The sequence below is a fragment of the Clavelina lepadiformis genome, chromosome 5, assembly GCF_947623445.1.
Source record: "Clavelina lepadiformis chromosome 5, kaClaLepa1.1, whole genome shotgun sequence".
In the NCBI taxonomy this organism is placed as follows: Eukaryota; Metazoa; Chordata; class Ascidiacea; order Aplousobranchia; family Clavelinidae; genus Clavelina; species Clavelina lepadiformis.
Window position 1 is genome coordinate 5,681,913 of NC_135244.1, and position 11,655 is coordinate 5,693,567.

General features: G+C 36.2%; 2 protein-coding genes across 2 annotated transcripts; both read left to right on the forward strand.

The window, feature by feature from the left end:
* The first annotated feature begins 456 nt into the window (after positions 1-456).
* LOC143458898 (uncharacterized) lies at positions 457-1,343 on the forward strand. The gene is made up of 3 exons (XM_076955804.1): positions 457-639; positions 848-915; positions 1,012-1,343. The coding sequence occupies exons 1-3, from the start codon at positions 572-574 to the stop codon at positions 1,341-1,343; spliced, it is 468 nt and encodes a 155-aa protein (XP_076811919.1). The 5' UTR covers positions 457-571.
* A 914-nt stretch (positions 1,344-2,257) lies between these two features.
* LOC143460916 (CDP-diacylglycerol--glycerol-3-phosphate 3-phosphatidyltransferase, mitochondrial-like) lies at positions 2,258-5,195 on the forward strand. The gene has a single exon (XM_076958600.1). The coding sequence runs from the start codon at positions 3,260-3,262 to the stop codon at positions 4,823-4,825; it is 1,566 nt and encodes a 521-aa protein (XP_076814715.1). The 5' UTR covers positions 2,258-3,259; the 3' UTR covers positions 4,826-5,195.
* The last annotated feature ends 6,460 nt before the right edge of the window (positions 5,196-11,655 follow it).

Consider the following 11,655-nt stretch of genomic DNA (forward strand, 5'->3'; position numbering starts at 1 on the left):
ACATGGGGTCAATATTTGTCAGAGGGTCTGTATTTGACAGTACACCGGCTTACTTTCACCAAAGAGATTTAAACACATGAGTAGAAACTTCTCTTTTGCCCATGACGTCATGTTTGTTTCTTTTATTCTCTTGGAGCATATTCTACTTTCTCCACGGTCACGGTTCACTACATAACAATAAACATGCAGACGACGACAATGATTTTCAGATCTGTTTGCTGCTGGAACAGATTAGTCTTATTATTAGGGTGCAGTTATTGGGATCCATTGGGTGTTAATTTTAATTGAAAATAATTATTGAAATCAGGTGAGAGTTTTAGGTTCAGCAATTAACTTAGTTTCAGTTCCTTGAACTGATAATGCTGCTGTTTTGTATCAAGGCATGGCTTAGCCTACTTGAGTTGCGCGGGAAGATTGTTTCGTTCACCACATTTATCTTCGACCAGGCAATTAGCAACTAAACTCATTACTCATTAGCATAGGCCTTATGTTGCAGGTGTTGTGTCATTAAAATAGGCTACTGAAAGTCTGATTTCAGATCTTGTTATTGTGGTGCAGTTGTTGGGATCTAATGGATGTCAACTTGAAGTTAATTATTGAAATAGAATGTGACCCAGAAGACGATGCAGCAAACTTCATGTAAGATACGATATGCCTATTAATCAATTAGCCAACTGCTGTTGAGCTTGTCCTGTATGGCGGTCACCCAGAGTGTACGTTCTCGCTAATTTATAATAAACAGCCAAGCAAAACAACAAATTAATGTAAGTCGTAACGAGTATTTGAAGTAATACTGTACTGATATATTGATGTCATTTAATCTGATAATGAAAATATTTATTTGCAGATGTGGACAATGTTTGCATAACTGCACAAGTAATGAAACTTTGCTGGCTCATCAAAAAACTGCTCACGGTATATTTGTTTGAAACTTATTTCATTTTGAGCTCTATCATTGGCAGATTCCGATTAAAAAAATCAAACAAACTTAATTTTACACTTGTCTTGCAGAATCTTCTTGCAATAATGTTACAAGAGAAAAGCTGATGGAATGGTGGGAAACAGTGGGTGGCGTTAAAACAGATCTAACTGCAGATGCGGTTAACTATTTTATGAAGCTATTTTCTTCGTACAGTTCACCGGATGAACTGTTTCATAAATTCTCCTGTGATGGAATTACGTGCATCCCATCACTATTTTTCTTGCCAAGAAAATTGTCACTATGTTTAACACGAAAATTGTTTGATGTATTTTTATCACACGTTACCACTGTTGCACACAACAAAAAGGGGAAACATTCAGACTATTTAGCTTATTTCAATAACTTAAAGCTTGCAACATAAGACCTGTACTATTGAGTCTTAATCTGTAAAGTTTTTATTCTGCGCGTGGAGCGAAATTTTATGCGCAGATGAAACAATACAATATGACTCGGTCTATCTAAATTTTTCATCCATTCATTTTATTTTTCACCTTAAATGTGGTGAACGAAAAAATCTTCCCGCGCAACTCAAGTAGGCTAAGCCATGCCTTGATACAAAACAGCAGCATTATCAGTTCAAGGAACTGAAAATAAGTTAATTGCTGAACCTAAAACTCTCACCTGATTTCATTAATTAATTTCAATTAAAGTTAACACCTATTGGATACCAACAACTGCACCCTAATAATAAGACTAATCTGTTCCAGCAGCAAACAGATCTGAAAATCATTGTCGTCGTCTGCATGTTTATTGTTATGTAGTGAACCGTGACCGTGGAGAAAGTAGAATATGCTCCAAGAGAATAAAAGAAACAAACATGACGTCATGGGCAAAAGAGAAGTTTCTACTCATGTGTTTAAATCTCTTTGCTTTCACCACTGGTCTCAATTAATTGCATTAAAATGCTATTGTCAAAGTGTTTATGCAGAACACTAACTTTTTGTTTGGAAATTATTTGCATGAAATAATTAATATACCATCACAATGATTATATATGGTGAAATATCATTTTCATTATCCTATTTTCCGTGTTTGGTACTCAGTGACACTGGACCTGATGAATTGTGAGCAGTTTTGTTATTGGCTAACATGGTGCTACACCTAGCACGTCAAGGTGCTACCCTATTAGCACGTCGAAGTGCTAACCGTACCATGTTGAGCTGCTGCACCAGACAAATTTTAGTTATAGTGAGTCTCATTGCTGCAGTAGTGGTCAGTGCCACGATACCTTGTTTGTGACGAGTTTGATGGAAATTGATGCCTTAAGATTGCATAAACTTCTGCTTTTTCCATGCGCCCATGCTGATATTTTTCGAACATGTGGGACCCAGATTGACTTTCCCTACTTGTAGGACTATTGTACGGAAATAAAATCTATGCAGTTTAAGTCGTACTATTTAATTTATCTTTTAGAGCAGCGTGGTCCAACTGCGTTTGTTTGATTGTTAGGCCCGCGAACATTTGAATGTTTTGCAGCGTTTATAATACTTCAGAGAGTGATTTTGATTGTTGCTTCGGCATGCTGTTATGCAAGTTGCATGTAATAATACCATTACATCGACACGCAGATACGAGACAAAACAGGAAATTGGCACTTGGGATAGATCAATTGCTAACTTAAAGAAAGGGCATTGTTTTTTCACAATGTTTGTGACATAGGAAGCAGTTGGAAATATTTAAATATTCACATAAAGTATATAATTATTGGTTGATATTAGCAAAACGTTTACAAGTATTTGTCAATTATCAAACCAACACTTCACAGAAATGCATTTGAAGCACAGTCATTTTTTATTAGGTGACTAGATTTTTTACAGTTATACTTACTGTCATTTTTTTCATGTTAAGTTCGACATATTCAATACTGGTCATATTCAATATTGTGTGGTAACAAAGAAGTGGTGTCACAAAAAATCACCCTTGTACGTTGTCAACTTCGGGGGAGAATCCCTATCAAAAGTTAAAACGTTGCCTTTAATACCCCAGTTTAACAAGATTAAACCCACAAGTTTATGACGTAGAAATGATGTCACAACTGTAATCTTTAAGCCTGCCTAAAAATCAATCCCCTAACTTTACCTGGTTCAGCATGCATGTTAATGAGTTTCAGATGCTATACTTGTGTGCTATACTGCAGTGTGCTATACTTTCAATTATGGTATTTGAAGATTTGCAGTTTGTATACTGTTTAGCTTTTACCAACTTCCTAAAAATTAGTCTCTGAGGCAGGTTTAACTGTTATTCTTGAACTTTTATTAAGGTAAAAATTCTATCATAATGGATTGTGTAAGTGATAAAGGAAGTTTGCATGATTATTTGGAATTGAATACGCCTTGCTTTGCTGTACAAGGAGAAAACATTAAAGTTTTAAACTCTCCATCTGAGTTTTATTGTTGTTTAATTGATGGAATAATGTCTGCCAAAAGACGAATTGTTCTGTCAGCTCTCTACTTAGGAACTGGTGAAAAGGAAGAAAAACTTGTACAGTGCCTTGATGAAGCATTACATCGAAGTGTTGTTGACAATAGATCTCTTGACGTCAGTATTCTTTTTGATTATGTTCGGGGATCCAGAGGAAGCAAGAATTCCAAAACTATATTGTTACCACTGTTAAAGCATCACGATTCATCAGCAGGAACAAACAAACTAGAAGTTTCTTTCTACCATACACCATCTTTACGGGGTGCATGGAAGCAATTTCTGCCAGCTAGATTTAATGAAGTGATTGGACTTAACCATTTAAAGATTTTTATTTTTGATGACACTTTCATCATTAGCGGGGCTAATCTCAGTACTGAATACTTCCATCAACGTCAAGATAGATACATGCAATTCAATAACTGCAATTTGCTCGCTAATCATTTTCAAACATTAGTTAAAGCTGTCAGTTCATTCTCATTTCAGCTCCAATCAGATGGATCTCTAAGGTTTTCTGAACAATGCCCATATCATCCCTTTAATGGCAATTACAGTCAGTTTATTTCATTTGCGAACAGAAGTTTACAAAGTCTTTTGAACCCATATCAATCAGTCATTGCTTCAGATTCCAATGCAGTTATTGAGCGTCAGCCAGGCCTGTTCTCCAGTGTGTTTTCATCAGCTGTTTATCTTTTGCAAGCAATTGGTTTTATGAAGGAGAACAAAAATAATCGTGATGTTGCATTTACTGAAAGCAATGGTGCTCCACAACATAGACAAGAACACTCTGATCCAGACACATTTATTTTTCCAACTTTGCAAATGGGAATTGCTGGAGTGAGACAAGATGAGAGGGTAACAAAACTCCTTCTGGAAAGCTTTCCCTCTAAGTCACATGTATGTTTTACATCTGGTTATTTCAATATAACTGATGATTATTCTAATGCAGTATTATCCAGCTCTGCCAATTTTGACATACTAACTGCTTCTCCTGAAGCTAATGGCTTTTTAGGAGCATCTGGATTTGCTGGAAATATTCCTGCTGTTTATATTTATTTTACCAGATTATTTTTTGAGCAGTTAACTAAAAATGAAAGTCAGAAAAGAATAAAAATATGGGAATATATGCGACCTCAATGGACCTATCATGCCAAAGGAATTTGGTTTTGTGAGGAAGGCCAGTCTTTGCCATCAGCAACAATGATTGGCTCTTCAAACTTTGGCTTGCGGTCGGTTAACCGAGATCTGGAGGCTCAGGTAATTCTGATCACTAAAAACCGAAAATTAATGGAACAGTTGCAAACAGAGAAGGCAAATTTGTTGAAATGGTCAAAACCAGTGACTCCTGAAACTTTTGCACAGCCAAGATATTTTGTACCTCGCTGGGTTTGTTATGTAAGCAATTTAATTAAACATTATTTTTAGCTTTGAAAACTCAACAATCATAAAATATTATGAAGCATTGGCAAACCTACGTATGTTTTTATTGTATTGTAAACTAATCAGAACGTGGTTATAATTATGCATGTTTACTGAAACTGTGATTGACTTTTGTTTGTTTTGAATGAATTCTCCAAAATATCGCTACTTTTACAAGATTACTCATTGTTATACACTTCATTTATTCAAAAATTGTAGTGTTTATAAGAAATTGTGCTTATAGTGGTCGTGTTACGTGGACCTGGCCAGCTTTTTACTAAACAACAAGGATTTTAACCAGAAAGTTGCTGCTAATCGCAAGCTGCCCGTGTTGATGATTGTGATAAGGTTGGAAAAATAAAATACTTTTTCCGAACTATTTTCAGTTTAGATAAGCCAAAAATTTGTTAGATTGATAGTTAAATTAAACTTTGCGTGAAAGAGGCAGTCGAATTATTCTTGAATATAGTTATCCGAGTTCAGGGTATGCGTGTACAATAACGCAGCGAAGTAAGAGGATCCAAACGTGATTGATATCATCAAATTAAAGTTATCATTCACTTTATACCGGTCATAGTTTCCTGCAGGCTATGAAGTCATATTTATGGCGTACGTTGTGAAAGAGAGTTTCCGTAAACGCAACGCTATCTTAGATTTTCCTGCTACAATAGGCTACCCTGCAAAATATTTTAGACTTTGTCCCGAGACGCACTCTCTGTTACAAAACTTCATCGTCAATAGTGTGACTTACAACAATATTTGGTATTTGAAGAAATGCTAAACAAAACTATATGGAAAAAAAGGGAATAATATTTTGTCCCAAAACTACACCGAGCTTTGTAGCCTAATCAGTAGGGATGGGCCGATACGAACCCAAACCCGAATAGTTTAGCCGAATATCGCCTTTATGGAAGATTCGGGCGAACACGAATACTAACAATGGCGAACCCGAATACAATATTATTATAAATTTACTGACTTTCCTACAAAAATAAGATCTAGTTTCCCGACAAAGCTAAACTACAGTCAGAAGTACTTACAATGAAGGTCGTTTTCCTAACGATTTTGTTTTTTCAATCGTTTTTAAACACTATTTTTCGAAAGAAAGCGAAATATTTATCGATTACGTCATTTTACAAGCAAGACTTGACAACTTTTGGATGAAATTTTATTGTTTGATTCTAATACGAATAGATTCGGGATTCGTTCGTGTCGACCTTCATAATATTCGTGTTCGCACGAACCCGAATAATCTTCCTCGCGGCACATCCCTACTAATCAGATTTTCGCCTTTGTATGCAGAGCGTACCCATATAAAAATTCTGCAGTTTCCCCAAAGCACTATTTACAGTAGAAGAAGGTGAAATATCATCATTCGTTTTGATTAGGTTTGGTTTGGTTCAACGGATGTATTTCAACTGAAATATCGCTAGGAACATCTTTTATCTTTACAGTGGGTCGGGTTTGTTGATTCATATATAATTAATTTATTGCATTGCTTTTTCAGCATGTTGAACGCGTGTAAGTAATGAATGCGATACATTGCAACTAGGATAGCCCACCAAATGGCAAACGTGAGTTCGACTATAATGAAAGTGCGAGTTTGTAAAAATAGCTTTCGTATGAAAACGTCAGTTCTTGGCAGTTTGGGCATTGTAATATTCGGAACGTGTACAGTACCTACAATAAAAAAAACTTTTCTGGTAAACTGTATCTGTTGTAACATAAAAGCTTTCGGCTAACAAGAGGCTAGAGAAATCTAAACGCACGCAACAATAGAGTCAGACAATTAATTCAGCAGATAAATTAAGTCAAAATAACAAATTAAGACAGATAAGCTCTGCATCTGCTGTGATAACCTCCGCAGGTTCATCACCAGGGTTGTCCATGGGAGTTGGGACACTTTTTTGTCCCGTTCCCATCTCATTCCATGAAATTCCCTATCGTATTTATACAAAATACATTTTTTCAAGTGTCATATCCAGTATCTAGGTCTAACACCCTCATTGTACCGGCTGTATGCGAATAGCCTTAGGACTTAGGCTAAAATGAAATTTAATTTTGAAATATTTCTACCTCCTGCAGACGCTATAGAGCAGGGGTGTTCAAATGATTTCTGCCATGATCCACCACAACCAAACCTGACAGCATGATGATCCACTAAATACGAATAGTAAACATATTGGACATGCTTTAAATTTTATAGTGCTTTATTTATGTAAATGTACCCTACATTGTAGAGCCAACAACATATTAATAACTTTGTAAAAGTCAAAAGTGAAGTGTGCTACAGCTGCAAGATTGTTTCAAGACTACATTGGAAGATCCACACAAAAAGTTGAAAAGATCCGGATCCGGATCGAGATCCGCCATTTGAACACCCCCGCTATAGAGTTTGCCTACGCAGTTCTGTTACGAAATAATGATGTCAAAAAATCATTTCTAAACATGTCGAACAAAACAAATAAATCTTTACAGTCTTTGTTACGTTAAATGTTTCTCTATATTCTTATGTCTTTAAAAAACTATCTATGAAACAAGCTCTTTCTCCACTTGCCCATCCCACGGGCAACCCTGTTTAAAGTACGTAGGCCTATTCAGAGGCATAAGCATAATCGTAACAAAGTCATCAACTTTAAGTCGAAACTCGGGTCATTTGACAAGTAAGACCCTACTTGATATCTTACGTCAAGTTATGCAAAAAGTAAAAGTGCCGTTTCTGTCAGCAGGAAACGCTTTGAATCTTGCATTTGAGAATTTACTTCGTTTTGCTGTCTCATGTGCGTTCGTATCAAACATAGACAAACAAACATCATTTTAAGTTACATCAATGTTGAAATCTAATAAGAAAGAACAGATTCGAGCCAAGTCAATAATGTCTTTCCTCAAGTAAAAGACTCGAGAAAAACTTTGCCAAAAGTAATTCGAGTGGTAGGCCTGTACTAATATCGCTGGCTCAATGAAAAGAAACCTAATTTTTCATGATTTGTGAAGAAGTCCAATAATTTTTAAAAGTTGACTGTTGAGCTGTAAGTTTTTCAGTTTTCGTGATGACAATATGGTCAAAATTCTGTGAAGGTCCGAGGTGTTATTATTGTCGAAAGCATCGCGTTGATTATTAAATGCTTTGTGAAGTAACTAACACTTAGTCTACAGATACTTTTGTAAACCTGCACCCCTGTTTTTGATGGCAGACGAGTTAGCGGCTGAAATTTTAAGGCAACATTTTGAGAGCGCTAATATTTCAAACAAATGGTCTTTTCAATCGCGTATTTTCTGCTCACTTGGCGTTTCGGCCTTTGCTTCAAAATTTTGCAGGAATTACCATAGATTCGGATTTCAGCTATCAGTTCTGCGTTTTTATTGCTAGAAATAACTGGAAACACGCTAGTTTTCTGTATTTTCGGGAAATCCGTCGTTGCACTTGATGCGCAACCACAATATTGTGAAAATTGGCCGGTTTCACTTGACCAGCCGGTTATGAAAATTTTTGAGTGCACTCACGTGTCAGACAAACTCCATATGGCACTTGCCTTTGACAGCAGCGCAAAGTTATTACATGCTTCAAATTACAAAGGAGCACTTCTTTACCAAGTGATATTTTCCGCTTGTCATCAACTTTCATCGAAGTGACGAAAAGTAATTCGGTCAATATTGACCCATGAGGTCAAAGCCTGTATAAGCCTTATGATTGTTTATACGGTATAAGCAAAACGTTTGATAATGACTTCACGCATTAGAAATTGGGATCACGTCTATCACGTAAATAATAATCTACCGGAATAATTTCACTGCACGAAGATAGCTTATAATGTGCAATTTTAAAATTGTCAATAGTTAATTATTTTTTGGAATCACTCGTTAAATAAACTCCAAGACATCATGGCAGTTATATTATAATTAGGATTCTTGATGTTTTGTTACAGTTGTTTATAGATTGTTTCGGTCAAGAGATTAATTATGGCCGAAGCCAGAGAATTTATTGCTGATAGTTAAGACATTACAGCCATGTTAATAGCCCTTAAGTCTATTTTTTTATATTTCAGGTCAGATAACAGAAAACATAGGTGGCCTAAATCCTGTCCAAGTGTTGTAACGCAACAGATCATATCGTATTTGTTTACAAAATCCGGTCGACCATCGTAATTGGTGAGGCAAGTTTTCTCAAAAAAGTCACAGTTTGGCAACATTTATATTTTGCTTTAACAACAATTAATTGTTTTCATTATGCCAGCAGAGACAGTAGGTCTACTCATCAGCATCAGTGCTCAATCTTACAAATAACAAATAAGACGTTATAGTACAACGTCGAACGTTGTTATGCTGTTATGCGTTGACCATTGAATAGGTTGCCTAGAATGACATACTGGAAATTAACTTATATCGGGCAATTATTTTGTAGAAGCAACAACGTATTCCCAATCATAACAGTATCATTATTATGAAACATGTTCAAAACTTTCCGTCCATACAATCGAAAGACCAACTGACCTAACAAAAGCAGAGACGGACGCCATTATAGCCCAGAGCGTTTATCTTATTCTACTGTAGCTGTTGTTATAGCTGGCTTTGAGCGAGGAATGCTTTTGCTTTAGCTATGTCATGAAATGACTTTTGAACATATTATCTGTAGATCTTTGCAAAATTGTCGCCAGTCTTGCTTCATAGACAGATATGTTGCAGAGTTTTGCAATTGATTGTATCGGTTTTCACAAAAATCACTTCAGAAAATGCTTGCAGAAAAAAATTTCCATCATGAAGTAGCCTAAAATGCTGAAACCGAAAGTGGTAGCAAGATTTGAACCATATAAAACACATTACGTCATTCAGAAAACCGCATTTGCGTGAGGCGTAATATGAAATTAGAATCGCATCCGTCAGCAAAATACCGCAGAAAAGTATCCAAGCTGCCTGTCAATTACATGGGATGGATAAATCCGGTTTTGTCAAGGCAAAAGCAATTTGCTCGTGTATATAGTATATATAGCCGATAGTCGTTTAAGATTTGCCGAACGTGCAAACGTATTTACTCAAAACCACGTTATACCAACAGTCAAGTACATATGAGTAGTTTTTAAAATAAGAAATTATATCAACAAACAATTCAAAGATTAGACACTGACATATTACATTTTAATAGCTTTGATAACAAATTTATGAATTCAGGTCGCTGTGGGCTTACGAAGTAGGACCGCGTTGAGATAAAATAATGATGACCTCATAAAATCTTAAGTGTGGGGGGACCCAGTGTTTTGAGTCTCGGCGAAAAAGGTAACCGGGAAAGGTAATTGGAATGACAGAGTAATCGGTAAATAAACATATAGTTGAAGTTAGATTTCACTCAAACGCAGTCAAGTTTGAAATAGTAAGACTTTCAGTTGCTTGGCTAATTTATTGCTGTAAGAGTGTAAGCTTTTATATGCGATGATAATGGTAACGTTTGAAAAGACAACTGCTATTTTTGTGATCGCTTTTAGTTTTCCTTAGCTCTGAAAGCCCAGGGATAATTTGAGATTTCCTACGAAAGGAAGACACTGTATAAGGGGGCAGGCTATTGTGTGTTCGTTGTAGCTTAAACGACCCACCTTTGTATTTCAAGTATGTTACATATATTTTTTTTAATTTTGGAAAAAGGAAGTGGAGACATGTTATTACGGATTTGAAAAGTTTATGGAGGCGTAAACAGTTGTCTTCTCGGCAATAGGATATATCCCCACAAGTTTCATTGCAAACGGTGTAGCGTATTATTAAGATTAGAGTAAGTTAGTTATAGTATACAACCGCTTACAGCCTTACACTAAATCATGTTTAAGTAAATGGAAAATCGGCGTCGGTGAGTCGAAATAACAAATCAAAACGAACCACACAATTACCGAGCGTTTAAAGTATAACGTTATTTGCTATTCTTAGAGGTGACATTTGGAATTATTTACTGAAACGGTTTTAAACGGAATCCCATGGTCTTGCAGGATTACACCCAATGTAAATAAATCGTTCCTTTAGTTTGTTCGACCTTGCCATTAAAAAGCCATAAAACCTGGCCATTGATTGACACTTCCTTTAAATCACAAGGTTAATTTTCTTAGTTTTTTTCAAAAGAAGTAAAATGACGAAACGCAGGAAAGTTTATTTTCTTACATGATACGATGAACGTGTAATTGTACTTACAAAACATTTTAGGAAACGTCTTTCAAACCTGCGACCGTGGAACAACTTTACCTAGTTATCACGTATAAAGAGCATGCCCGCGCGTTCCATGTTTTTCAGTCGCATCTGACAAGTCAACAAAAACGTTTCGGACCCTTGCTATACGCACTTGGACAGATATCAAACCAAAAAATAGGATATATGGTAGTTTAAGATTTTTTTGGCTTAAAAATGAACACTGTTTTGTCTTTATCTGCACGCAGTTATACACATACATCCATTGAAGGCTAAGACGAAAGGTATTAGTTCAAGCTGTCAAGTTAGGCATGTCTTAGTATAAAGGACCGTGCTAACACGAATAAAAATCGCAAAAGTGAATACGATGCGATCAGGGTTGAAACATTCGGCAATTTAGCGCTTGAAGAGGCTTAAAAGCACGCGTTACAAAAGGCGTCTACTTTGTAAGACCGGTTGTTGATTTTAACAAAAGCGCCACCGCGCCTTTGCTCACATGCAAAAACCTCGAGCAATGTTTGTAAGTATTGTGGGCTGTGCTGTTAACTGGCTACATTTTGTTTGCACGTGCATTATTAGGTTTAACGTCAACGCACTTGAAGCTGATTGCGCCTAGCAGAATTAGGCTGTGGAACTGCTGAAAACCGCTGTATGTGGTTAAAAAAGGACTACTT

Bases quoted from the DNA above. Each gene is read 5' to 3' on its own strand.
- LOC143458898 (XM_076955804.1), top strand. From the start codon at position 572: ATGGATGTCAACTTGAAGTTAATTATTGAAATAGAATGTGACCCAGAA. The intron at 640-847 runs GTAAGATACGAT...ATTTATTTGCAG, and splicing joins GACGATGCAGCAAACTTCAT to ATGTGGACAATGTTTGCATA. The intron at 916-1,011 runs GTATATTTGTTT...CTTGTCTTGCAG, and splicing joins TCATCAAAAAACTGCTCACG to AATCTTCTTGCAATAATGTT.
- LOC143460916 (XM_076958600.1), top strand. From the start codon at position 3,260: ATGGATTGTGTAAGTGATAAAGGAAGTTTGCATGATTATTTGGAATTG.